The sequence below is a fragment of the Paroedura picta genome, chromosome 4, assembly GCF_049243985.1.
Source record: "Paroedura picta isolate Pp20150507F chromosome 4, Ppicta_v3.0, whole genome shotgun sequence".
Taxonomy (NCBI): domain Eukaryota; kingdom Metazoa; phylum Chordata; class Lepidosauria; order Squamata; family Gekkonidae; genus Paroedura; species Paroedura picta.
In genome coordinates this window covers 124,888,870-124,913,609 of record NC_135372.1, presented here as the reverse complement: position 1 = coordinate 124,913,609, position 24,740 = coordinate 124,888,870, and the positions used below count along the sequence as shown (strand labels likewise).

Below are 24,740 nucleotides of genomic sequence, written 5' to 3'. Positions count from 1 at the left end.
ATGAAATGTAATTCCCAACCTGTAGACAGACTATCCAGAAATCACTTCCCTCAGCAGAGTTCAATTATTTTGTGATACATAGATTATGCTAGACTTTTTGTGTTGGCTACTTCTGCTCTAAAACATTGCTTTATATTAGCAGGAGACAACATTGAGACAATAGAAACTCCATTCTGTAATTCCACAGAGTTACCATCTTGATTACGCAACAGGTATAACTGGTCTTTGGCCTCCACTGTCAGAAAGCGGCCCAGGCCCCCCCCCAAAAAATGCTGATCAGAGAAAGCATTGTCTTGTGAGCAGCATAGCTGAACCTTATAACAAAACTTTTTCATCAAAACTGCTCAGAAGATGATACTTTTATCAGATGAGGCATTCATCAACATACAAATAAGTTTTATTTAAAAACATAAAAAAATATATTCTAGTTCCAAGGTAAAACATTTTTAGTAGAAATATACAGGATTATGAGAAATCAGAGACAAATCCTACAGTTAGTATGCACACAGGACCAGGTTGGCAAACGAGAAATATGGGCTCACATCCTGAATGGCATTTGTATACAACTGATGCAACTAAGTTAAGTTAAGTGACATACAGAAAGTCTATTTCCTTTTATAAAAGAGTTATTTTAGCAATGTGACAACATCTAAACATATGCGACTGAATGGCTTACTGAGTGTAGTGAGAGAAAGAATGATTTAAGTCACTTGTTTCTCACAGGAGTATGGTCAGGACTGAGGTGTAATTTCATCCCAAGACTGACTGGTTCAACATACAGTATCTTTAAGCAAACAGTATGTTCAAGCTTGCATCCCATTCTAGAGGTTTAGCATGTAAATAGCAAAAAGCCATAACAAAGTCTTCTAAGGTAGCATATCTTGTAGAAGACGGACTTCTATCAGAATGACAAGTAGCCATACAGGCAGTTCCTATGTATATGGAGGAGTGTAGAACAGAAGAGTAGCGTCTCTGCGGGTACATGAGTTACACGGCTACCACACTGGATTTGCTATTATAGTGTTTCAATGCACACAAGAGTTTTCCCACTGGGTGCTCTGTCAGGGAATGTTCCATCCTTGGACATGCATGAGTAAAAAGTTCTTACTGAACTATACAGGGAAACCCTTAAGAGTACATGAGTATGCAACTCCACTGTAGTGCTCATGGAGCGCCACATAAGGCTGTGACATTACAAACTTGCTATAAACTATGTGAGTTCCAATAAAATACAGAGTGCACCTATAGTATGCGGGACCACCCACAGCCTGAAAAACAAAGGATAAGTGCAAACTTATTTTCCCTTCTATTGATTGCTTGGGTCTATTGATTGTTACTGTTAACAGGGATTTTATTTTCATAACGGTAGTACTTGCTGCTTATTGTAGAACAGCCACTTTTTTTGTAACAGACACAGGATTGCCACGTGTCCAATCTAAAGCTAAATGCTTCCCTGCTCCACTGTCTAGAAGCTAACAGCAGGAAGGGTTAAAAGGGACAGGGGGAAAAATCTCTACATGAAAACTTGATCAAAGATTAACCATCTAGGATCTGTAGGTCTATATTCAATGGCCAGGAGCCAATGAATTCTAAATCCATGAGTCGAAGGGAGGGGAGGAGCCTCAGATTCCCTCCTCCCTGAAGAAAAGCTCACACAGCAAGCTACTGTTGTTTAAATTTTTAAAAACCCACAAAAAACAGCCTGCAGTATGGAGAAGCATTCTGTTTTCAACGTTTTTTCTTTTAAAATTCACCTGGGCTAGTACTGCAAGCTTGTTACAACAGGATAGTTTAACTGTTAACTATTGTTTTGACTCTTAATTGTAACCAGGTATTTTAGCACATGATGGATGAATAATCACTGCCTATGGCTAACTATAAATTATAACAGGCATTAATTGCAAGGGTCTGTTCAGGAATTAAAACTTTATACACACTGAGGCAGAAACAGGGCCCTGTCAGTTGAAACTATGACAGACCTAAAAACTAGGTACAGTTTGGGGAGGGTTTGTGTGCGACACGCAACAAGGAACTCATGGCTGCTTATTACACTATGAGGTTACAGAACTAGACTTTCTTATAGATGAAAGCCATTCTGAAGTGATCTACAGCTCTGGATCAGAAACATTCATTTTGAAGAACACTTAATAACTTCATGGATCTCTAAACAAAGTAAAATTAAACTTTGTAGCACCTTCTTTTTTAAGTATCTACTTTTAAAACTTCCTTGAAAAGGCATTGGAAGTTATTTTCTATACAACCAACTAGTTTGGGTCTCAGATCAGGATATCATTTCTGTTAAATCAAGCCTTAAATAACTGCGTGGTAAGCATTCTTAAAACACAACTGAACTGAACTGCTGAACTAGCAGTTTTCCATGGTCAAGAGATTAACTTATTTCATTCTTTTTTTTCTTAAACAATGCCTTTAACCAGCAAACATATCAGAAACTTTTAAAAAACAATATTTAAATTACTTCTGAATTAAGAGACATTTCAGACAGAATAAAAAACAGAAAATTGTGCAAACAACTAAAAATTCTAACACAAACCTTTAATTCTAATGTCCAGAAATTAAAGTTTCTAAGAACTACTTTTAAAAATCTACTTTTTACTGATTTAATGGAACCTGTATATTTTAAAACTACAAATAAAGATGTGCTTGATCAATAATAACTCATATTATAGCAGTATTGTACTTACATGTAAGGATGAAACAAAAGAGAAATTATACATGGAAACTGAACATTATAATGATAAATAAACTGAACTCATTATGAAATATTTTCACAATAAGTTTTGAATTGAAAAATTTAAAAATATATTATTTCAACAAGTGTCTTTCGGGCAACACAGCTGAATAGTCTCTCTCTTTGCAGTAACAGAACTTAATTTTTTTAAATAATTAAAGTCTTAGGTTAAAAGAATGTCCTGTGAAGCTATGGTTCTCTCACAAAACCTTTGATTTTCTTTTTCTAGGTGATGTACTCTCTTCAAATTTTACTGCTCCATTGGCAAAGTTAGCTGGAATATAGACAGAAAAAAGTTACAACACAGAATACTGCAGAACATACTCATAATTATTGTAATGTCATTCCAGACTGCTTGGTATTAATCAAGTGGACATTACTGAGCCTGAACAAGAAAACTTGGTGAACATTCCAGAGAGAGAAGAATTTAAGAAATACACTGCCGTATTGGACCAGTGACCTAGTTTAACTAGTAGCTAAGCAGCTTCCCTGAAAGGCCGATAAACAGAACTCAGAGAGCAGGCCTTCCATTAGTGTTGCCATCCAGCACCGATTATTAAGTGGTTTCCAGTTTCTGGATGTTAAAGCTCCCTTCAGACATTGTGGCTTGGATCCGGTGATTCACAAATGATAACAAACAGACATAGCATAGTTCTGCTTGTACAAGATCTTACGGAACGCGCCTAGCCCTCTCCTATTATAGTGCTCTGAAATTGATTGCAGAACTTGTACAAGTGGAAACACCCGTCAGGATAAAGCAAGTTTGCCTTAGCACAAATGGTGATCATGAGCTCTAGTACAACCAGAAATTTTATCCTGGATCTAACCCTATGGCTAGTAGCTACCAATGGATAAATTCTCCAGCAATCTGTTTGCTCTCCTTTTCAAGCTATTTATTTGCTAGTTGCCATCACTACATCCTTCATCAGTGCATGCCACAATTTTGTTATACCCTGAGTGAAGAAATATCTCTTTGTCCGATTATCTATAATCTATGAGCAAAATGCATTTGCTTGCTAACTTTATTGGGTACCTGGATTCGAGCATTATGGCATAGAGAAAAGTTCTTATAATCTATTTTATCTAGTCCATGCATGATATCAAACATATCTATCTTTGGTGGTATCTTTTCTCTAAACACAAACACATTCTTCAGCCTTTCCTTGCAGAAAAGATGGTCCAACGGCTTAACCATCTTGATTGCACTTTTTCTTCTGCACTTTTTCTAGCTCTGCAGTACTTTCTTGAGGCACAGTGATCAGAACAGTACACACACACACACACGTAGCCGCATAATAAGGTTTTATTTTGTTTTTTGCTATCATCTCCCTAAAAATCCTTATAGCATGGACCTGCCGTTTTTCACTACTGCCAATGGATATTTTCTTCATGCTATACATTACAACCTCAAGATCTTTCCCTCTCAGCCTCTGCCAGTTCAGATCCTTTCAGGATGATTTGTTTCAAACTGCATCAGTTGTATTTACTTTGAACTGGAGGGATCCTCCAGTTAGTGAAACAGCTGCATCCTTCAAAACCCTATTTGCAATTCCTTAGATGCAGGCTCATTCTCCCACTCATCTCTGCATATTTGTCTCTGTTCTTCTCTCAATGTGTCATGGCATCTTCTCTTCATTTAAAAGTAGCAATAACTACTCCTCCAGGACCCATTATGCACAGGCCAGAACACTCGAAATGGCGGCGACAGGGCTTCGGGGAAAATCCCTGATTATGCCTGGCCTGACCTAGGTCATCGGAAGATTTGCATTAAAGAAACATGGATTCTTCTGCGGGCCTGGGAGTGCCCTGGGTGCAGGCGAAGGCTGGGTCGGGCCAGCTCTGTGCATAGTCAGAGCCCAACTCACCTGACCTATGGTGTCCCTGCAGGGACACCTCTTGCTCCTGCCAGCTCTGCAGAGCTGACAGAGGCATCCCCCAACCATGATGGGAGAGCAGCATGCTGCTCCCCACCATTGTACAGCGGGAGGCCCATGCCCCTGATCTCCCCCTGCCGCTGCTTTAGAGCGCTCTTGGCGCTTCTGGCCCTGTGTTGTGTGTGCGGGGCTGTTGCGCCGGGGCAGTTCCGCCCTCATGTATAATCGGGGGACAGTGTGGCTTTTTGCCATGGCGCAAGGGAATGGCAGCCTAATGAGGCTGCTGCTGTGCACAATGGGTCCAGCAAAGGGAATACTAGTCACTCTATCAACTGGTACCCCTCTCATGAGGTGCTTTTCAGAGAGGAAGTGAGATAATTCAGGCTGAGAATACAAGACTGGCCCAACAAGATCTCATATGGCAGGTATAAGGGATACATGCTCCCTCCCCCATCAGTTTTTCAAATCCAGACCTAGCGCATCATGCTATTTTACTTTGTTAGACTCGATGTTAACATATTTTATAATCAACTTATTTATTGACTGAATCCACCCTGAGTCCCAGTTAATAGTTAATATAAATGGACAAAAAATGAAAATAAATGTCTCCTTTGTTCCGGTGGTAAAATTGTACACTTCAAAGACTACACTTACCTCTGTTTGGTTCCTTTTTTGCTGGTTTACTCTTTATGTTGGTTGCTTTTTTCTTAGGAATTTGATTTTGTACATGTTCTCTCCATTTCTTTAACTGGAAGTTGATGAATTTCCACATCATCCAAGCTTGAGTCAAACAAACTGCAGTCAGACATCCAATTCTGAAAAAAATGTTTTAAAAAGTATACATACACAAATTACGCATTGTTACAACTGCAGACCGTGAACTTAATAGAAAACTATTAGAATAATGGATCACATTGCTACAAGTTACAATAGTGAGAGAAATTTGGAAGGGTCTACAACAACATGTGGGAGTACTCCAAAAAACAAAGCTGCTTGTGAGATACATCTGTGGCGTTCTTTCTACTGACTTTGTTCCTGCACCTTTAACAGCAGTTTGATATTCACAGGCCTCCCAAATATAACAAAAAATAACTGCTAATATTCAGCAGCAATATTCCTCTGATTTCTAAACACATCTCACAACAGACAATGATTGTCCAAGCTGCCTAGCTGGAGTAGAATCGGAGGCAGAATGCTAAACTATTTAGCTCCTTGACTGGGTCCAGAAGAGCTATTGTTTGTTATGATAAGTTAACATCTATAAGGTAAATGGTAATGAAGGCTACAAATAAAATTTACTTAGCTAGTTCCTTCTGACATATTAATAAATGTAATAATTAAAACACCAATAAGTAAAGAACTTTAAGAACATTCTGAAAGAATCAATAAACCTCAGCCCCGCTGTCTGCTAACTATTATACCTAATAGTAAGTATGTTGAAGTTTCCTTCTGCTATGGAAAAACCAGGATTTTCTGCTCTTGCCAAACCAAATCCAAATGTGAGAACTGATAATGTTAAGGTCAGGAGACGAGTCATTACAAACAGTAGAGCCCAAAGGGTAAATCTGCAAAGAAAAACATAATTACTTCAGATGCCTTTCACGAACACCTTGAAATCTCAGATGTTAAGCTTTCTGAATACTATTACCTATCTGAAGATAATGGCTGTCATAAAAAACAGTTCACTGGACAACTCTGAGGTTATGTGGGTACCCTTTTATAAAGAGCAACTCTCCACACGTTTATTTTTAATTTATGTCATACATAGTCCACTTTCTTCATTGAGACTCAAGGCAGATTGCAGGAAGTAAGTCAGTGCAGTCATTCTAATAAGGCATCTAATAGTAATATGACTAAGATTAAAGAAATCCAAAAGCAAGGTGTAAGTATTAGGCATGATATACATTAACAAAGACCAAAAAGTGGAATTAGATAGGTAAGTAATAGTGACAGCAAGATAATACATATGCCAAATAGTACATACTCTACACAATAGTATAGCTTACAGTCGAATTGCTTTATTTAATCACCTTTTGGGAGCTTACTGCTTTTATAAAATGCCCTCCAAACAACTCTACTTTATATAGTTTGCAGAATGCCAGAAGCATAGGGGCCTTCCTAACCTTCTCAGACAGGACAGGCAAAAGGCGGGCAACCACAACAGGGAATGAATGTGAAAGAGCAGTTGTTGATCTTGTCTATCTGCATGATGGTACCTCCGGACGGTGAGGCCCACTCAAGATATAATTCTGGAGGAACCTCCCACTCCTCCCAGAAGAATGACTTTTCAGAGGGAGCAAGTGGAATAGAGGCCTTTGACAAGCTTTTTTCTCTTCAGCCACAACTCTATTTGTCTTGGTTTGGATTAGCAGATACGTTCTCTTAACAACTGAACAAGGTCTAAGCAACATCCGAGTGAAAATTTCAAAAACATTGACACTCATTATTTTCAAGTAGCATTTGGAAGTAAAGAGGAGGCTTCATTAAATGCTGAAAATCAAGATGAAAGGGAAGCTGTTTGCCTGACTTTCAAAAACTTCATTTGGTGCAACATGATGAAATAGTCTTTCACTTTTCCAAATTCATCTGCGCTACTTTATGTGAGAGATGACCACAGCATGTAACAGGACTCATTTTGGGTGGGAAGAATTGTGAAGGGACACCCAGCCTCCTTGATTTTTTTACTAACTGACTGTGCTTTTAACAGAGTACATATGCCGAGTACATATGCCTACAGTGTTCAACGGAAATCATTATCTTGAAGGTGATAATAATAGTAATAAAAACAAATTACCCTTTCTGTTTATTCTCATCACTGAAGTAGAAAAGACGCGAGGCATGAAAAATCAGTTCCACAAGGTAATGAGGCACCAGTAAAATTAGCCCCAAACGCTGAAGACTGGAATATTACAAAGAAACATTTATTTCAAAATTTATTCTGAGCAGTCATTAGTAACAAATTAGGCCCTATGCATTTAAATAGAATAAAGAAGGAGTTTGCTAGGGAGTGCTGTATTTGAATCCCTGGTCAGCCACAAGCCCAGATTAACAGGATAATTCCCAATATATAACATGGAAATATTAGCTGATGAAGCAGTAAACTGCACGAATGACACATTATGATACTCATCTTAAAAATCACATTAAAAGTTGTACACTTACTTCAATATATAGGCACCTGATATATGGGCAATATAAAGGCAGACGTAGTGCAACTGTCTGGGAATATCTTCCTAGAATTACATAAAACAAAAAAGCACCAAAAATTTACATAAAAGAAAAAAAAAAGTAAAATACAGGATTCTAGTAGAATACATGCCAGCTTCCCTTATTCTCAGCTTTTTTGACAAGTCTGAATACAAATGTAAGGCAATTTTCCACTTGGAAGTTCCAAAGCATCAGATCAAAGAAACATTTAGCACCCCCCAATAGTAACTATTAACCCTATCACGAAAATGGTGTATCCTACTTAGCAAGCTTTCAAACCTTGTTCTGAACCACCTGAATAGGCTTCCAAAGCATTCACATTAACAGATCACAGAAATCTAACCTAATATTTATATACCACCCTGAGCCGCAGGGGAGGGCGCACATATGGGTTCCGGCTGACAGAAACTTACCCTGCATCTTCTGTAACTTTGATGCATTATTAAAGATAGTTTTGTAGGTGAGCTGGATCTCTCATATAATTTCTTAAGGAACTTCTAAGAACCCATGGAACCCCTGGTTCTGCAAGCAGTTATCAACCAACAAGAGCAAGGTAATATGTCAGACTTCTCAACAAACCTGGTCCATTTACTCAGGTTCAATTAACAACTTAAGCCAAGTAAATTAATCAATAGTTGATTCTATCCTAATGTATTATTACTTCATTGAATCCAAAGTAGAATTCATGTTAGAATAGATGCAATTTTATCAGCCAGTGTTTTATGACACTTAAGTCTGCCAATTATTCCCTGGGTGCCTGCATAAAATAGGCTGTTCCATATAAATTCTTTCAGAAAATGACTTGAGTATTAAATATTAGCACACACAACATTTCCTGAAAGCTTGGACAACACAGTACATTAGGTTGTTCCCATCGCGCAGCCACTTAATTCCGCTTATTTTTAAGGATATTTGGGGGATAGATTTTGGTCTTCCCCATGATTCCTCCTAACTATTCCTTACCTGTACCCATCATCTGTTTTGTTAACGTTTTCGTCCATGATATGATGTCTTACATTATATAATCTTATAATACTAGAGATAGAATGAATCTAAAAAAGACTGAGGATTGAATTTATACCTTCCTAATTTTTTGGAAGTAGAGTTCTGGCAGTGCATGAAGCCAATAGGCAATCTGGCAGATATAGAAGAATTTTACCTGAAAGCTAAAAGAAAACAAAACAAAACAAAAACAAGAGCGAGATTACAACTGGTACGTGTGGCTCAAAGCATTTGGAAAATTAACTTCAGCTTAATCTTATGCTACAAAGGAAATAAATTACAAATTCAATATTTGTGTATCTGCCATTAAAAACATAACATATCCACCCATAAAGGCCCATGCAAACTGCATCCAGTGTCCAGCTTTGCTGCAGCACTACCAAGTTGGGTAGCAGTTGCCAGTGTATCTGCCATTGCTGTAGCCAAGTGCTGCTGAGCAGGCCAAATGGCCAAGCAGGCATGGTGTGTACCATGTGAATTGCCTGGGCAACACTGTGCAACTCACCCAGCATACACACTTCGTCAGTGGAGGCATGCCTTCATGCTGACTCTCCCTCTCCCAACATGCAGTGGGGTCCTGTGCTCAGGATCAGACACATCACGTGGTTGAACCACAAACAACTGGAATCGCAAGTTGCAAATGGCGGGTCTACTGAATCATGCTACTGAGCTTAAAGAAGATAAATTCTTAGGTCACCAAACTAAAACGAAGATACTGAGGGATACATTATAGATGTTTATAACTATGTTATAAACTATGTTATAGCTATAATTGTCTTGCTCTATAAAGAGAATAATTTCTCATCTTCTGTGTCTGGTTTGCTGGTTGCATTTCAAGGAACCAAACTGATCCCCTTACTCATTTGTATTATAAGAATTAAAGGCTGATAATCACCCATCAGTAAATAAATCCTGGAGAACTCTGTTGCTACACAATTTACAGATCCAAAGTCTTTGGAAAAGGTTTAGTTCAAATCCTCTAATTGGATGCAGGAGGGAATCTCTTGTTACAACAGTATCAGTCTATAATATAATCGCTGCCACATTATGATAGCTATCAACATGGCTTTAAAAATGAATTACATAAGCACTTGAAAGGTATTAGAAATGTAATGGGCAGATGGCTTGGATTGCCGAATACTTGGGGATGAACAACAGGCCATAGGTACATATTGACACTGTACCCTACATGACCATTTAAGCATCTGCCTAGCCACTAACTGAAAGCATGATGAATCCTTGATCAGAACAAGGCAATTTTTGTCATGAATAATTCAAGATCTCAGTGCAGGGCAGAATTTGGCAAACATTACTTAGGCTGTAGTCCTTTACGTCGATTTTTAAGGAGAAAGGTTAACTGTGTCAGAAAGTTGATTTAGCTAGCACCCCATCCCACACACACACAGACACCAAATCAGATAAGGCTGCAAAGACTTACAACATTCGAGAATTAGGGTAATCTTTCCACAACAGAGTTGGATTTGTTGTGAATTCTTCCTAAATGGGGGGAAATATAAAGTTAAAAAAAATCATGGACTACTGTACACTTAAAATAAGTATCAGAGAAATAACTTGACTTACTTACTGCAGACAAAATGCTTGCTCCCCAGACAAATGAAAACAAGTAGAAAAACGCTAGTTGTCCTGATTCATTGAATTTGCTATGCTTTGTTTTTGATAAGTGAAGACGTCTATTAATTTTCTAGAAATTAAAAAAGTATTATATGTTAGGAAATGCACAGCATACTTTATTTACTATAATAATGCATCTTTCTTAGAACTCAGTCTAAACTTTTTTCTGTACCAATATCTCTTAGTGTATTTATGTTCCAATGTTGCAAGTCTCCAAATAGGTCCGTTTACTTGCTACTATTAGCCTAGTCAGCTCTACGAATGAGGTGACAATCTATCCTTTCATGTTAGCTGCCACAGCAGCCCTCCAAACATCCAGGGGTGGCAAGAGAGCTTTCTGGCTCCCAGGGATGCGGCCATGCCACCGCTGGCCCGCGGGGACATGGGGGTGGGTGGGCCTTTCAAAGCTCATTCTTATGAACGGGCTTTGCAGCTAGTATTAAACATTTTTGTTCACAAGGTAACCTGAACAGCAAACTCACTACAAGATGACCCAAACTAGTCACTGCCTCTAATACTCAGTAAAGGTAAATGCTGCTTACAATCAGCAGACCTGGCAGACTCCTAAGTAGCCACATAGATGCCAAATGTATTTTTATTTAATTTATTCATTTTATTATATTGAGATTTCTAGACCACCCCTCTCCAAAAAATGGTCCCAGCATTTATTTTTGGATTTATATGACTGTCCCTCCCGACATAGCCAGCTTGGAGCTGTTTACAACAATTAAAATCATAACAATCCAGAATAAACAACAGTAGAACAGCAAAATCAATATAAAGACATAGATCAGCCACCCAGTTTACATCTGTTGTTACATCTGGCATCTGGCTTGGTAATGACTTCTCAAATTCAAGGGGGCGTATTTATATGGAGAGGGACCCAGTACATTTTAATCCTCATTGGCCCCAAATGCCTGGTGGAAGAAATACACCTTGCAGGCCCTGCAGAAATGAACTAGCTTCGACATTGCTCTCTGATCTTCTGGGAGCTCATTGCACCAGGTAGGGGCCAGGACAGAAAGGGCCCTGGTCCTGATTGAGGACAGATATACCTTTCTAGAGCCAGGGATAACCAGCCTGTTGCAACTTGCAGAACGGAGTGCTCTTCAGGGGGCATAGTCAATCAGGTGGTCCCTCAGATATGCCAGACCCAAACTGCAAATGGCCTTAAAAGTTAATACCTTTATTAAAGGTATGACTTTAAGGTTTTGACCTTGAACCTAATCCAGAATTCAACTAGAAGCCAGTGTAGCTGCTTAATGACTGGCCAAATATGGGTTGTTCAAGGTGTACTGCATAGCTGCATTCTAGACCAGTAGCAGTTTTCGGATCGGGGCAGGTTCTAGTAATCTAGCCTGAAGATGACCATTGAATGGATCACTGTGGCTTGGTGTTCCAGGGATATGTAGTGTGCTAGTAGCTTAATGAAGACAGAAAAATGCAAGCTGGCTATCCTAGTGACCTGAGCCTCCACTAAAAGGGAGGCATCAAAGATCATGCCCAAGTGGATTGGTGCAGCAATCATCTGCAAACTGTCTAGGCATGGCAAGCATACTTCCTTGCCTGGACCTTTTCTACCCAGCCACTGGAACTCCATCTTGGAGGAGCTGAATTTCAAGCAGCTCTGGCTGAGTCAGTCCATCACAGGACGTCTCACAGGTGACAGAGTAATCTTCTATAAAGGACACTAAACAAAACCGAGGCACTAGATGGAATGCCAACAGTAGCGTGTGGTGGCACACAGCACTTTTTATTCTCCCTCTGTTTATGAAACATCATCTCAACAAGGAGTTGGTATTGGTGAACTGTACACTATGGTATATTCCCCTGAACTGCTATAACCCATGCTATATGGTCACTGAGTTTGATGTACAGACACTTCAAGGGGTCCTGTGTGTATGACAGCTACACTCACCTAGAGGTTAGCCAGGGAAGGTGAGGAAGTTATGACTTTACCGGCTTCTCCAGTTCAAGTGTTGCATTATATCACTATAAGAGTAGCTTGTAGATTTCAACACTGGTATTAGCTGCACAGGGCAGTTCAGACTCTATGCTACTGTTATTTGGTCACTCTGAAGTTTTATGGATCACTCCCAAATTTTCTATGAGAAAAATTCCTTCTGTCCATTTGAGACTTTATGAAGCTTTCTAAGCTAGGCTTTACTTAACAAATGAGAACACCGATATACAGATAACTTAACCTATATAGCACAGTATGAGGGCCCCCTTCTCTGCAGTTCCCCTTTGCCCTCTCTGCTCTCGTGTCTTCCATGTTGGAGCTCCTTAGGCCTCAGCATTGGGGAAGATAGGATGCCAGCTGAGCACTGAAATCATAGTCATTTTATAAAATCACATGACATATACAATATTATTTTATCTAAGTGACAAAGTTCTATGACACAAAACTCTGTACCTCACAGTCACCTGACACAGTTTGGTCAGGGAACCTCTTAGATTGAGCAGCCCATGGAGTACTGTCTTGTGGCCTGTATTAATCTGTCCACTCAACAACAGGGCCTGCAACAAGTGGATTTGGCATCTTCAAGGCACAACATGCATCTTAAGCACAGGACTGAAATACTTTGTAAAGAACCTCTGGCCCCACAGTTAGGTGAAGAGGACAAATAAGGGTTTCCATCCAATTCTGGAAGATCTCTCCAAGTGAACCACCAGTTAGGAGGCTTGTGCAATCTGTGCAGAGCAACTCCTCCCCAACACCCATGTCAAAATGCATGCCTACTTATTCACCCTTGCAAAGGGATCCCAGACATATCTGACCAAAATCTGAAGGTGCTTTCTGTTAACATTTAGAAACAATACCAAAAATACACAACAGTCAACATTCCCATGCAAAAAACTTACATCTAGTATGTATTCCTGAATCACTGCATGTAGAATAATGGCTATAAGCATGTAGAAAAAGATGGTGGCCATGTCTTTTGGACCATACTCATAGAAATGAACTGGCTCAGGCCTGTCATCTGAAAATGTACAATACTGCTATTACAATAGCATAGAGCTGTACTTAAGAACATAAAAAGAACACACATAAAAAGAAGTATTGTGTATCCTGAATAGACTGCTAATAAAAAGTCTTATTCTCTAGTCTGAAAAACTTTACTAAATAATTGAACCTGCATAATATCATAACTTATGGAGAGGTCAGCATTATCTGTCTTAAGAATTTTATTCAATTATAATAGCAAACTTTGAATTTAGACCTAACACTTGGAAGCGTTCAACACACAGGAACTTATCATCTGGGATTTGTAACTACATTTTTAAAATAGAATCTCTTTTCTCTGGTATTTGTTAAGTAGAATGAAAGCTGCTAGCTACACATTAGAAGTAAATACAATCCACCAATGTAAAGGTTTTGAGGCCTGTTAGGTGATTGATTCTGAGATATTTATGACTTCAGATAAATTTGTATGTTCACAGAACTGCTGGACTGGAAGGGATTCAGCTTACTTTAAATATGTAAGTTATTGTTAAGATAGGATAGGATATTACATCTTCCACCATGAAAATCAAAACGCAGTCTAAGCTTTTAAATCTAAAATCATCCTGTACCTGGGCAATATTCCATTTGCACTCCATCTGTGTCCCACATGCTTGAAACTCTTTTCCAGTATTCCGAGAATTTCCCTGATTTAAAATCCTTACTCAAAACTCACGGTTTCAATTAAAAGCCATTGGCTTAAACCCCCCACTCTTTACCTGTAACTTGAACAAGGCCTATGCTTGATACATGTAAGCCAACATGGCTGCACTTACTACTTCCATTTACTCTTCCCCATATTTTCTCAGCATCCTCCAGCTCTATGGAGATAAGCTTTTTGTGGGAAGGGATCTCTTTCTTCCTTCTCCACCATCATTTGCTTAGATTAATTTGTAATTTCCTAGAAGCACTATAGAGATTGGGTTTTATCTCCCACTCTGTTAAGCTAAGTACGGATTCTTCCTCCATCCCAAGGAATCTTCTGTGTAAAGAAGGGCAGAAGGATATAGCTCAATAATGGATTGAGTCTAACAATCCAACAGTAGAAGGAAGGTGCTGGTGGACGTAGATTTTGTTCTGCATTCTCCTTTCTACAGCTGTCCCTTCAAAATCCAGGAATGAAGATCACACCATCTATGTGGAGGTCTGCAGGTTTCAGAACTGCAGACAGGAGAGGGGAAAGGGTGAAATCACCTTTCCTCCCTTTTCAGTCTGATGCTGACAGCTCTGCTGGATTCAAGCCATTATCTAAGTTGCTAGTGTAGGGAACATCAGAATTACTTTAAAGATATAACAAGGATATTGTATAAAATATGGAGAAATACAATTACAGTTGTATCCTTACCTGAAGTATAAGTAACATTGTACTGAACTGTGATAAACATGATGGCGTATTTGGCTGTTACCTGAAATATAAATTAACAGAAAAATACAAATATTCAAATTGTGGCATTATGAATATACATCTCAGCAATCCTTGTCCATAATATGTATTTTAAAAGTAGCTACTAAAAGAGCCATTATAAGCAGAGTTAAACCAGGGCAGACTACGACTGTTCTGCACAAAGGGTTTGGCTCGGATTTGCATATGCATAGAATTTTTCGTCCATTTCTGCATTGAAATTCCGCTTTTTGGGCTCAGGCGCAATTTGCCCCCTCATTTGCCCCACAGCAAGAGAATCCTCTGAAATCCAGATTTCACTTTTTGAACCAGGGGCTAGCAGGCTCTTAATTGGGATTGGCCAATGTGGAAACATAAGACATTCAGGCTTTTCCAGTGTGTCGACCTTGTTCCTATGCCCCACCTATTGTGTTACTTCCGGCATCATCTCCCCCAATATCTCACACCCGTTAAAAAAAAACAAGACTGAACACACCACTCCCCCGTTTGCCATTTCAGGCAGCAAATGCGGAGGGGGAGGGGGCATGTTCTAAAGGAAAGCCTCCCACACAACAGCACAATGCTCCCACTGGCTAGGAGGCTTGCCTTTTGAGCAGCAAACGGGGTACATTCTAAAGGCAAACCTTCCGGCCAATAGAACAAATCCATCGCGAGGTTCACCTACACAGCATGCCTCCTCTTTGCTGCCCTAAGCCTCAACTCGGTGAAGATGGGTGCGTGGCAGTGGGTGGGGACATTAGTTTGTTATAATGGAATTGCATTACAACACTATTCCAGTATAGGAAAATTGTTCCCCCCTCACCTTCCACCACATGCCTCCTCTTCACATGGAGCATTGGGTCAGCAAGAGGAGGTGTGTGGCGGCAGGTGGGGGTGAATGATTTTCCTATACTGGAATAGCGTTGTGATGTGATTAGGGTTGATTTTTATAAAAAGCCAACATGATTTCAGCCATGGAAGGGGGCATTCAGAGGCAACAAAAGGGCAGTGACAGATGATTGGCTGTTTTGTCACGATGGACAAGTGAGGAAAACAATGATGCTGGAAAGTTTCCACTTCCTATCCCTCAGCTTCAGTGTAGAAACAAATCTGGGGGCTTAAATCAGGGGCAAGCAGAAGGAAAAGGGAGGCAAAGGCTTCCAATATGGAAATCAGAAACGGTCCGGGGTGTGATCCCAAACTTTAAAAACAGGAATTATTGCAAAAGGATGACTGGGCGAGCCTTTATACGGAAATGGTCTAGGATGTTAACAAGGCCCAAGAGCAAGCCAGGCCAAATGGCCCTTGCCTAAAGCTAGCCCAGTTCAGCACAAACGTGACCAGCAGTGCCAACATTGTTCACCTGTTATCTCCTCTTGCCTCATCAACAGTTGAACAAAGACTCATCACTAAAGCCACTGGTTGGGTCTGAGGTCAGTTGCACTTACAGAGCAGCCGGAGTTACTGGTGCTTAGTTTCCAAGTGCTGTGTTACATTTAGTTCTGCATATCCTGAATTTCATAGACACAGCTTCTCTTTAGATGAAATCTCAAAGACTAATTTTCTCTCCAACAATGAAATCTTACTCAGCATTACTCATTGATTTAAATGAGTTTAGTCTAATTCTGCATAAGTAATACAGAGTAATTCTGCATAAGACTGCATTGCAAGAGCAAATGTAGGCCTGAGAGTCCCCGTCCATGTAGTCCCTGCTTCACCTTTAGCATGAGGAAACAGTAATATAGTTTAGCCATCTTTCTGTATTGTTTCTATGCAGAATAATTAAAGAAATAGCAAACATTTCTTAATGCAAACTAAAATGGAATATTTGAAATCCTTTAAGAAGTGGAATGTGAATTATACATTTTGAGTATCAAGCAAAGGAATCAACAACACTAATGGGCATAAACTATCATAGGTGCTTAAACACACTAAAATAAAAGAACATAATTTCAACTATGCTGGTTGATAGCCTAAATAGTTGAACAAATTAATCTACCATTACTCACAAACCACAAAGATAGCCCACCAGGTGTTTTATGATCCGGAAATTGCAGCTAGTGCAGAATGCGGCTGTGAGGGTCCTCACTGGAACACCTTGGAGGGCCCATATCCAGCCAGTGCTGAGGCAGCTGCATTGGTTGCCAGTTGCGGCCCAGATCCGGTTCAAGGTTTTGGTTTTAACCTGTAAGGCCCTTCAGGGTCTGGGACCCACATATCTGAGGGACCCAAGGAAGTTCGTTTGGCCTTGGCCATGGCCTTTTCGGTCCCAGCTCCAACCTGGTGGAATGAGCTCCCAGATGAGCTGAGGGCCCTGCGGGAACTTCCACCAAGTCTACGTTGAGGCTGGACCTGGAAGATCTGATGGTCCTCCTGGTAATTGGATAGATGAGGCAGAGATAGAGAGGAAACTAGAGACCGATAGTCTCCACCAGCCACCTATCACTGCATGTGGTGAACCGGCACTCTGAGTCACTGGATAACAGCTAGTTGGAACTGTAGCTGCCAGGGTGTGTGTGTGTGTTAATTTTGGTTTTAATGGGGTAATCAATTATATGTCTTATTGGGGTTTTATCTGTAACCCGCCACGAGATAGCTTGCTGAGAGCAGCAGGATATAAATTATAAAATAAATAATATATTTCCATTTTGGGTCTGAGGCAACAATGTCTTCCATAAGAAAGGTCTCTTCGCCAGGTTTAATCTCCAAATCTACAATCTTTAAATGTGCTGAAAGGATGAAACATTACAATACTCTTTGTACAATGAAAAACCAGTATGTGTACATATTTTAAACATCATAAAAGACATTTCAAACGCCATAAAAGACATCAGCTACGAAAGCCGTTACTAGTATACCACTTTGTTCACCTCTCTACCAGCAATTCAAACTGGTTTGGATAGACATAGTCTCAGCACAGCGCCACTCCAACCAATCTCAATTTTAACTTTTTTAGGGGGGATTATATAGGGGGATGTAGCATCTAGGCCAGTGGTCCCCAACTTTCATCTAGTCGGGGACCGCCAGCTGCCCGGCTGCCGCAGTTGCTCATAAACGCGCATGCGCGTTTTGGCCACCAGGTGGCACAAACGCGCATGCGCGGCAGTTGCGCCTGTGCGCGTTAGTGTCGCTGGCGCGCCGGCTGCCATGGCGGCCTCTTCCCCCCCTCTCGCTGCACGGGGGGAGGCAGGTGCGGCCGCTGGCGGCCCGGTACGATGGGGACCCCTGATCCAGTGCTATTACTATATTACTATAGTTATTTTTTCATTTTGTCTGATAAATATAATAGCTGGAAAATTCCTCTTAAGGAACACTACAATTCTCTGGCTTCATCATAAATCCTCAGTAGCTAAACTTCAGCATCACTCTTCTTTCTCCCTCAAGCCTGTTTCTGTAACTATGCTGTTTCAATGATAATCCTATTCTGTATCTCTAGACTTGCACACCAGCTGGCGGCCTCACCGCTGCCACCGCACCTCCTCTCCACGGCACTGGCCTCCTGCATGCTGCTTTGGGCTTTGGTGATCGCCGAGGTGGCCGAACTGAGCCGAAGCGCACAACCCTACGAAGTGACATGGTATGGAGGGGTCAGGGCTGTCTTGTCAGCTCCTATTCTTCTTTCCAACCTACATAAGACAGAGCTGCCATACTAGTAGTAATGGCAGGCTGAGGGAACAAAAGAAGGGCTAAGGGTGCAGGTAGTGATGCCACTTCTGGGGGCATGGCAGGGGTGTGTGGTCAGCTGACATCACTTCCGGGGCTCTGGAAAACAAGCAACATTGCAAACCCTTTCTGTTTTAGAGGTCCTTTTTGTGGGTTTGATTGGCGAGTCATATGATTAAGGATGTGTTCATCTGGAAAACCTTGAATGTCAGCAATTTATAGCCTTGGGTAAGAAAAGCAAAGTTGCACCTGAGACTCTGTGCTCAATTTGGTCCTAACTGAACAACAACAGCTTTCCTATATAGAACAGCAGCCACAATAACTATAAAAACAATAAAAAAGCTTGTGATGCTTTTTTGCATGGCCATTATTATTAGGGTGAATAATTCAGAAAACTGCAGTATAGGTTTCAACCCGATGAGGTCTGACAGAGAAGCCAATCGTTTTAAATGTTATTTCTGGCCTCAGCCATAGGGCTGGTAGAACAGTTTTACACGCCCTGTGGAACTGCTGAAGGGCCATAGTTACTCAGTAGTGAAGGCAGTGTCCCCTGCACATTCCCTGGGATCAGTTTACATGGTATAGGGTTGAGTTGTGACATTAAAAGCCAATGCTGTAACTGTAACTGCATATGGCCAGTTTCGGTGAACAGACACTAGACACTCTGAAACTGGTAGAGGTGCCAGAAAAATCTGCAAAAACTTTCAACAAATGTTTAATATCATTTCATCTAAAGAGCATTTTATCTAAATAACATTTCTCTTAACACAGCTAGAACATCAAGGTTACATCTTATACCACTAAGAATCTAACATCTGGCTTGGTTTTCCTATACAGTCTATCAGGAGACTCTTGGATCAGCTTTTGGTTGGCTTGCTCCCCCACCCATGCAATTTGCAGACTAAAGGGGCTCTAATGGCCCCCTCATGAAGGGGATGGCAGAATTACAGGGGCAGATTTTTTGTTAAGGGGACAGTTTAGCATGGTTGAGAGTAGCCCATTAGATTCCTGTACAGACCTGTCAGGTTTATACTTCTAAGTAATAAAGCCAAGTGGTATATCACCCAAAACTGTTTCAGGCTTATTACAAAAGTATTTAATATATGTTAATGTCCATGATTTTGATGGCTACTAGGATTCCAACTCAGTCCTAAACATAGACAAAATGAGAGTTTGTAACTTTTAAATGGCTCTTCCAACTGTCAATTTAATATCAGTTGGGTCTGCAGGAAGTATCAGGTGATATTATTTAAAGTAACACTATGAAAACCTACCATTATCCAGTTTCATTAATTAAACCTGTTAAAGGGACAGGACATTGGTTTTTCCTGACTAACTAGCAACCTCATTTTATTTGTTTTTATTTATTATTTCAATTTATATCTGCCACTCTCTGTGGACTCATAGCGGGTTACATAAAACCAAATAAGAACCCCAGTAAAAGTCATAAACATAAAAACACAAGAGGTGGCATAACCCCCATTTCTCTTCCATTCTATAGTCTATCATCACAGGGTAGAGGTTCACAGAATGGCACATCATGAAGGCAAACCAAAAGCAGTCTAAACTCTTATTGGCTACAGTGAAGGAATCACTTGCCTATTAAAATCAGTAAGAAGGTGGTGTGCTTAAGAATAGGACTGTTTCACTGAGGCTGTAATCTAAGAACAGTTTCCTTGAAGTAAACCCCACTAAACAAAATGGGATTTATAATAATAAACCTTTATTGGCATAACACAAAATGGGATTTACTTTCAAGCAGATTTCCAAGTATTCATATTTAGCAATGCAGCCTTTATTTACTTGCATTATAGCATAGCTGCACAGGATTGTTTATCTTTACATCTCACAAGACAGGCAACTCTTCTTTTTAAAAAAGTTACAAGGCAATTAAAATATAAATGGACAGAAAATGAGCTGATATCAACCACTGGCACCAACAATCAGGCCACATTCCATAACTCTGTTAGGCAGCGCATAGAACTTCTTCCCCAAGGACAGGAAGGCGAGTCACTCAGTGCCTGCTGGAATAGTCTCACAGACAGTTTGGGTAGTGGTTAGGAGTGTGGACTTCTAATCTGGCATGCCAGGTTCAATTCTGTGCCCCCTCCCCCCAAAATGCAACCAGCTGGGTGACATTGGGCTCGCCACGGCACTGATAAAACTGTTCTGACGAGGCAGTGATATCAGTGCTCTCTCAGCCTCACCCACCCCACAGGGTGTCTGTGGTGGGGAGAGGAATGGGAAGGCGACTGTAAGCCGCTTTGAGCCTCCTTTGGGTAGGGAAAAGCGGCATATAAGAACCAACTCTTCTTCACTTCAGCCTCACAGAACGCCACCCCCAAGAGGAGCTACAAAAATGGCAGAAGTTCTAAACTGAACAGTTGGAGGAAAGGCAAAAGTGTTGCCCCCCTATCATCTTGTGCTCCAAGACTGCAGGCAGAGGATCAGAGTGAAAGCACTGTTCATCACCTGCTCCTTTGTAATGCTGTCTATTACTCCTGCTTCCCATATTCTTTTCCACCCAAGAGCAGTAGAATACTAGTTAGCAACCCAGCACACCTTGCCACTCCTTGCACAGTGCACCTACCCTGATGGCAGCCTTTGGCAGGAACCCCTGGTGCTGCTAGTACTATGTCTGATATAGCTTCCCTTCCCCCATTTCCTTTTCACTTTCACAATTTCCAACTCCAGCCCTTCCTTCATTCCTCCTCATCCTTATTGCTGCAATTTGTCCTGAGCCTTCTGGAAAGGTATAGAAGGCAAATCACAGATAGAAGCCAGTGTGTTATTTCTGGGGGGGGGGAGGGTCACCCCTGCCTCAGGTCCTCAGCCTCATGAGCTTCTAGCTTGCCGCCTCATCGATGCCGGAATACGAGGGACAGCCCATCAATGGCTGATCTCCTTCCTCTGGGATCGTGGACAGAGGGTTGCAATAGGAGAGAGAACATCGGACCACCGACAACTTACTTGTGGAGTCCCACAGGGAGCTGTCCTCTCTCCTATTCTCTTCAACATTTTCATGCGCCCTCTCGCACAACTGGTACGGAAGTTTGGGATGGGTTGCCATCAGTATGCAGATGACACCCAGCAGAGTCGCCTGAAGCTCAACCCTTCAAAGACGGAGGTCCTGTGGCTGGGTAAGAAGGGCCCATGTGAGGAAGCGTGCCTGCCCATCCTGGATGGCATAAAGCTCACTACGGCTCACTCTGCCAGGAACCTGGGTGTGATCCTGGATGCTTCCCTCACAGTGGAAGCCCAGATCACGAAGGTAGCACAGCTGGCATTCTTCCATTTCCGCCAAACCAAGCTACTAGCGCCCTACTTGGTCCCAGAACACCTAGCCACAGTGATCCACGCGACTGTCACCTCTAGGCTGGATTTCTGTAATTCGCTCTACGCAGGCCTGCCCTTAGCCTTGATCTGGAAACTACAACTGGTCCAAAATGCAGCTGCCAGGATCCTCACAGCGACACCGTGGAGATCCCACACTACATCAATTGCAATGGTTGCCAATTGAATTCTGGATCAGGTTAAAGGTTCTGGTAATTACCTTCAAGGCCATACGCGGTCAGGGCCCAGTATACCTGAGGGACCGCCTCCCTGCCTATGCCCCCAAAAGAGCTTTATGCTCCGCCGCCACCAACCAGCTACTGATCCCTGGCCCAAAAGAAGTTCGCCTGGCCTCGACCAGGGCCAGAGCATTCTCTGTCCTGGCCCCCACCTGGTGGAATGAGCTCCCAGAGTAGATCAGGGCCCTGACGGGACTAAAACAGTTCAGCAGGGCCTGCAAAAGGGAGCTCTTCCCCCAGGCATTTGGCTGAGGCCAGGCCAACCAACCAACATCTGCAGGACCCCTGTCCCTCCCCTCCCCGCAGAAACCCACTAAGACTCCTGGACCTGTTCGAGTTACCACTGTTTGTTATAATGTTATACTGTTATGTTATACTGTTACCCAGTTATACCAGTTAATAATATGAATGTTATTATATGTATGGTTTTATGTATAGTTTCAGTTATATGTAAACCGCTCTGAGCCTTGGGTGAGGGCAGTATAAAAATACGAATAAATAAAAAATAAAAATAAATTTGCCAAGGACAGGAGCCCCTCCCTGAAATGCAAAAGGCTTCATGGAGCCAGGAGGAAGGTGAGTGTGTGCTACAATCTCCTCAGAAGCTGAACACTCAGATTCCCTTTCACTTCTCCATGGGCCACAGATCATCCCATCCCATCTTACATTAAAAAAAACCTTGATAGGCCACTGTGTCAATTCATTCATTTATGAAGTGCATGGGATGAGTTACCCTAGTTGTTGCCATGTTACACATGCTGGAGGTGGGCAATATAGCGAAGCCAAGTGCAGTGATCAAGCAAATGTTTCTAGCTGGGTAAGCTTGATACCTGGCAGGTGGCACCCAGGACAGGCTGATCTTCTGGAGCAAAAACATGGTGAACAACAAATGCAAGTGGTGGGCTTGTTTGTTCACACAAATACCTTGGCTCAACTGTGTTATGCTTACAGTTCTTTGCAGCCAGCACCTGTTGGTTGTTTGCCAACACTGCCTTCACTGGTGTCAGGTGCTCCTAGAGCTCAACTCTCCTAATAATTTGTACCTGGGGCAGATTTGCATATCATACAACTGATCAGGGGACCTCTTTCAAGGCTGGTTGGCAGGACATCTTTGGTGTGGGCATCATCTTTAGCCCAGGCAAAGCAGTGCACTAGGCCCCTACCTGCACAACTCCTCCCAGGAAAAAAAACATAAGATACTGATAAACATGTATTGGTACCTCCAACAAAATCAGCGTTTAAACATTAAAAACATGGCTGTTCAGCAGCAGTCAATCAACAAGTGTTGTTCCAAGCTTTGAACTTGGAAAAACAAAAAATTCAACATATAAACAGAACTCAGTTGTTAAGTCATATAAATGGAGATGGCACAGTATGAAATGACTATAAATTAATATTAATCAATATTAAGAGCCTCTTGTGGTGCAGAGTGGTAAGGCAGCAGACATGCAGTCTGAAAGCTCTGCCCATGAGGCAGGGAGTTCAATCCCAGCAGCCGGTTCAAGGTTGACTCAGCCTTCCATCCTTCTGAGGTCGGTAAAATGAGTACCCAGCTTGCTGCTGGGGTTAAACGGTAATGACTGGGGAAGGCCCTGGCAAACCACCCCGTATTGAGTCTCCCATGAAAACCCCAAGTGTCAGACATGACTCGGTGCTTGCAAAGGGGATACCTTTACCTTTAATATTAATCAAACGTTCCAACACGAATATTTGCAAAATATTTTCAGAGAAGTCAACTAGATTAGTATGGGGCCCCTATGCTCCCGGGGCTACTTCCCAACATGCTCAGGCGCTAAGACTCCCCCCCCCCCCCCCCGTGCAAATCCTTAAAGTAGGCCTCGCTGGGCTTGAATTGTTTCTCCAGCGGAACACGCCTACCAAGAGAGCACGAGACTGTCCGAGTGCTGCGAACTACAGGAAAAGGCGTCCGCCAAAGGAAGAGCTCGAGCTCCCGAGACGCGTCGCAGGGCAGGCACCGGACAGAGTGCGAAAAGGGGGCGTGGCTCCGCCATGAAGCGCGCGCGTATTCTGACTCCGCCCCCCCCGGTAGAGGTACCTCGAACATGAGCCCCAGGAGGAGGCCCAGGGCCAGGCAAGACACGGCGTCTGCGTGGTTCTGGATGACGAACTCATGGCTCAGTACCGGCGGGCTCTTATTCTTTTTCCGGAGCCCCATGGCGGCGGCGGCGGTAGAGGTTCCCCCAGGAAGGCCGACTCCAGGGCCAAAGTTGAGGGGGGTGTGCGTGTGAAAACAGCGGGCGCAGTTCTTGCTACTTCGACAACCCTCGTCTTTCCCTCACGCCCAGTAAACACCGACGGCTCCCCTCCCCCCGCCTCTCTTCAAGACTGGGCCCGCCTTCTTTCGCGAGGCTGGGCCAGTCGCCGTGCAGAGTGGCTTGACGGACGGCTCCCCCGGCTAATGGCTGCGCGGGGTTGGAGGCGAGTTTTTTTTTCTGGGGAAGGGGCGGGGCCAGAGGCTGGTCAACGTCCTCAACGGCTGTTCGGCGGCCGTGTGAGTGGCAAGGAAGTCCGGCCAGTCAGGGGAGGCCGGAGGCGTGGCTACAAGAGCCCGTCCACTCGGAGTCTTTTGTGCCTGGGCTACGGACAAACCGCACAGCCGCCTCTGAGGACTTTTGCTGGGAAGAGCGAGCATCAG

The 24,740-nt window shown here is 42.2% G+C and overlaps 2 protein-coding genes across 6 annotated transcripts in view; one reads left to right on the top strand and one right to left on the bottom strand.

Moving 5' to 3' along the window:
• Positions 1–379: 379 nt before the first annotated feature.
• On the bottom strand, positions 380–24,373 carry LOC143836349 (translocating chain-associated membrane protein 1-like 1). The gene is made up of 11 exons (XM_077335550.1): positions 24,141–24,373; positions 14,814–14,874; positions 13,330–13,448; positions 10,418–10,534; positions 10,271–10,329; positions 8,912–8,996; positions 7,786–7,856; positions 7,418–7,522; positions 6,045–6,188; positions 5,278–5,438; positions 380–3,023 (listed from the first exon to the last, which is right to left on the bottom strand). Exons 1-11 carry the CDS (start codon positions 24,258–24,260, stop codon positions 2,950–2,952), a joined length of 1,116 nt encoding a protein of 371 aa, XP_077191665.1. The 5' UTR covers positions 24,261–24,373; the 3' UTR covers positions 380–2,949.
• ZMYND8 (zinc finger MYND-type containing 8) overlaps positions 24,216–24,740 on the top strand; it is a 109,868-nt gene continuing 109,343 nt past the window's right edge. For 2 of the 5 annotated variants that reach the window (XM_077335542.1, XM_077335549.1), the window contains exon 1: positions 24,216–24,740. In XM_077335542.1, the coding sequence (XP_077191657.1) occupies positions 24,216–24,740 (525 nt within the window). The other 3 variants (XM_077335540.1, XM_077335539.1, XM_077335541.1) reach the window with 2 other exon arrangements.

Bases quoted from the DNA above. Each gene is read 5' to 3' on its own strand.
- LOC143836349 (XM_077335550.1), bottom strand. From the start codon at position 24,260: ATGGGGCTCCGGAAAAAGAATAAGAGCCCGCCGGTACTGAGCCATGAG. The intron at 7,857-8,911 runs GTATAAATTCAA...ATGTAATTCTAG, and splicing joins ACTTCCAAAAAATTAGGAAG to GAAGATATTCCCAGACAGTT. The intron at 7,523-7,785 runs GTAAGTGTACAA...GTAATATTCCAG, and splicing joins TCAGGTGCCTATATATTGAA to TCTTCAGCGTTTGGGGCTAA.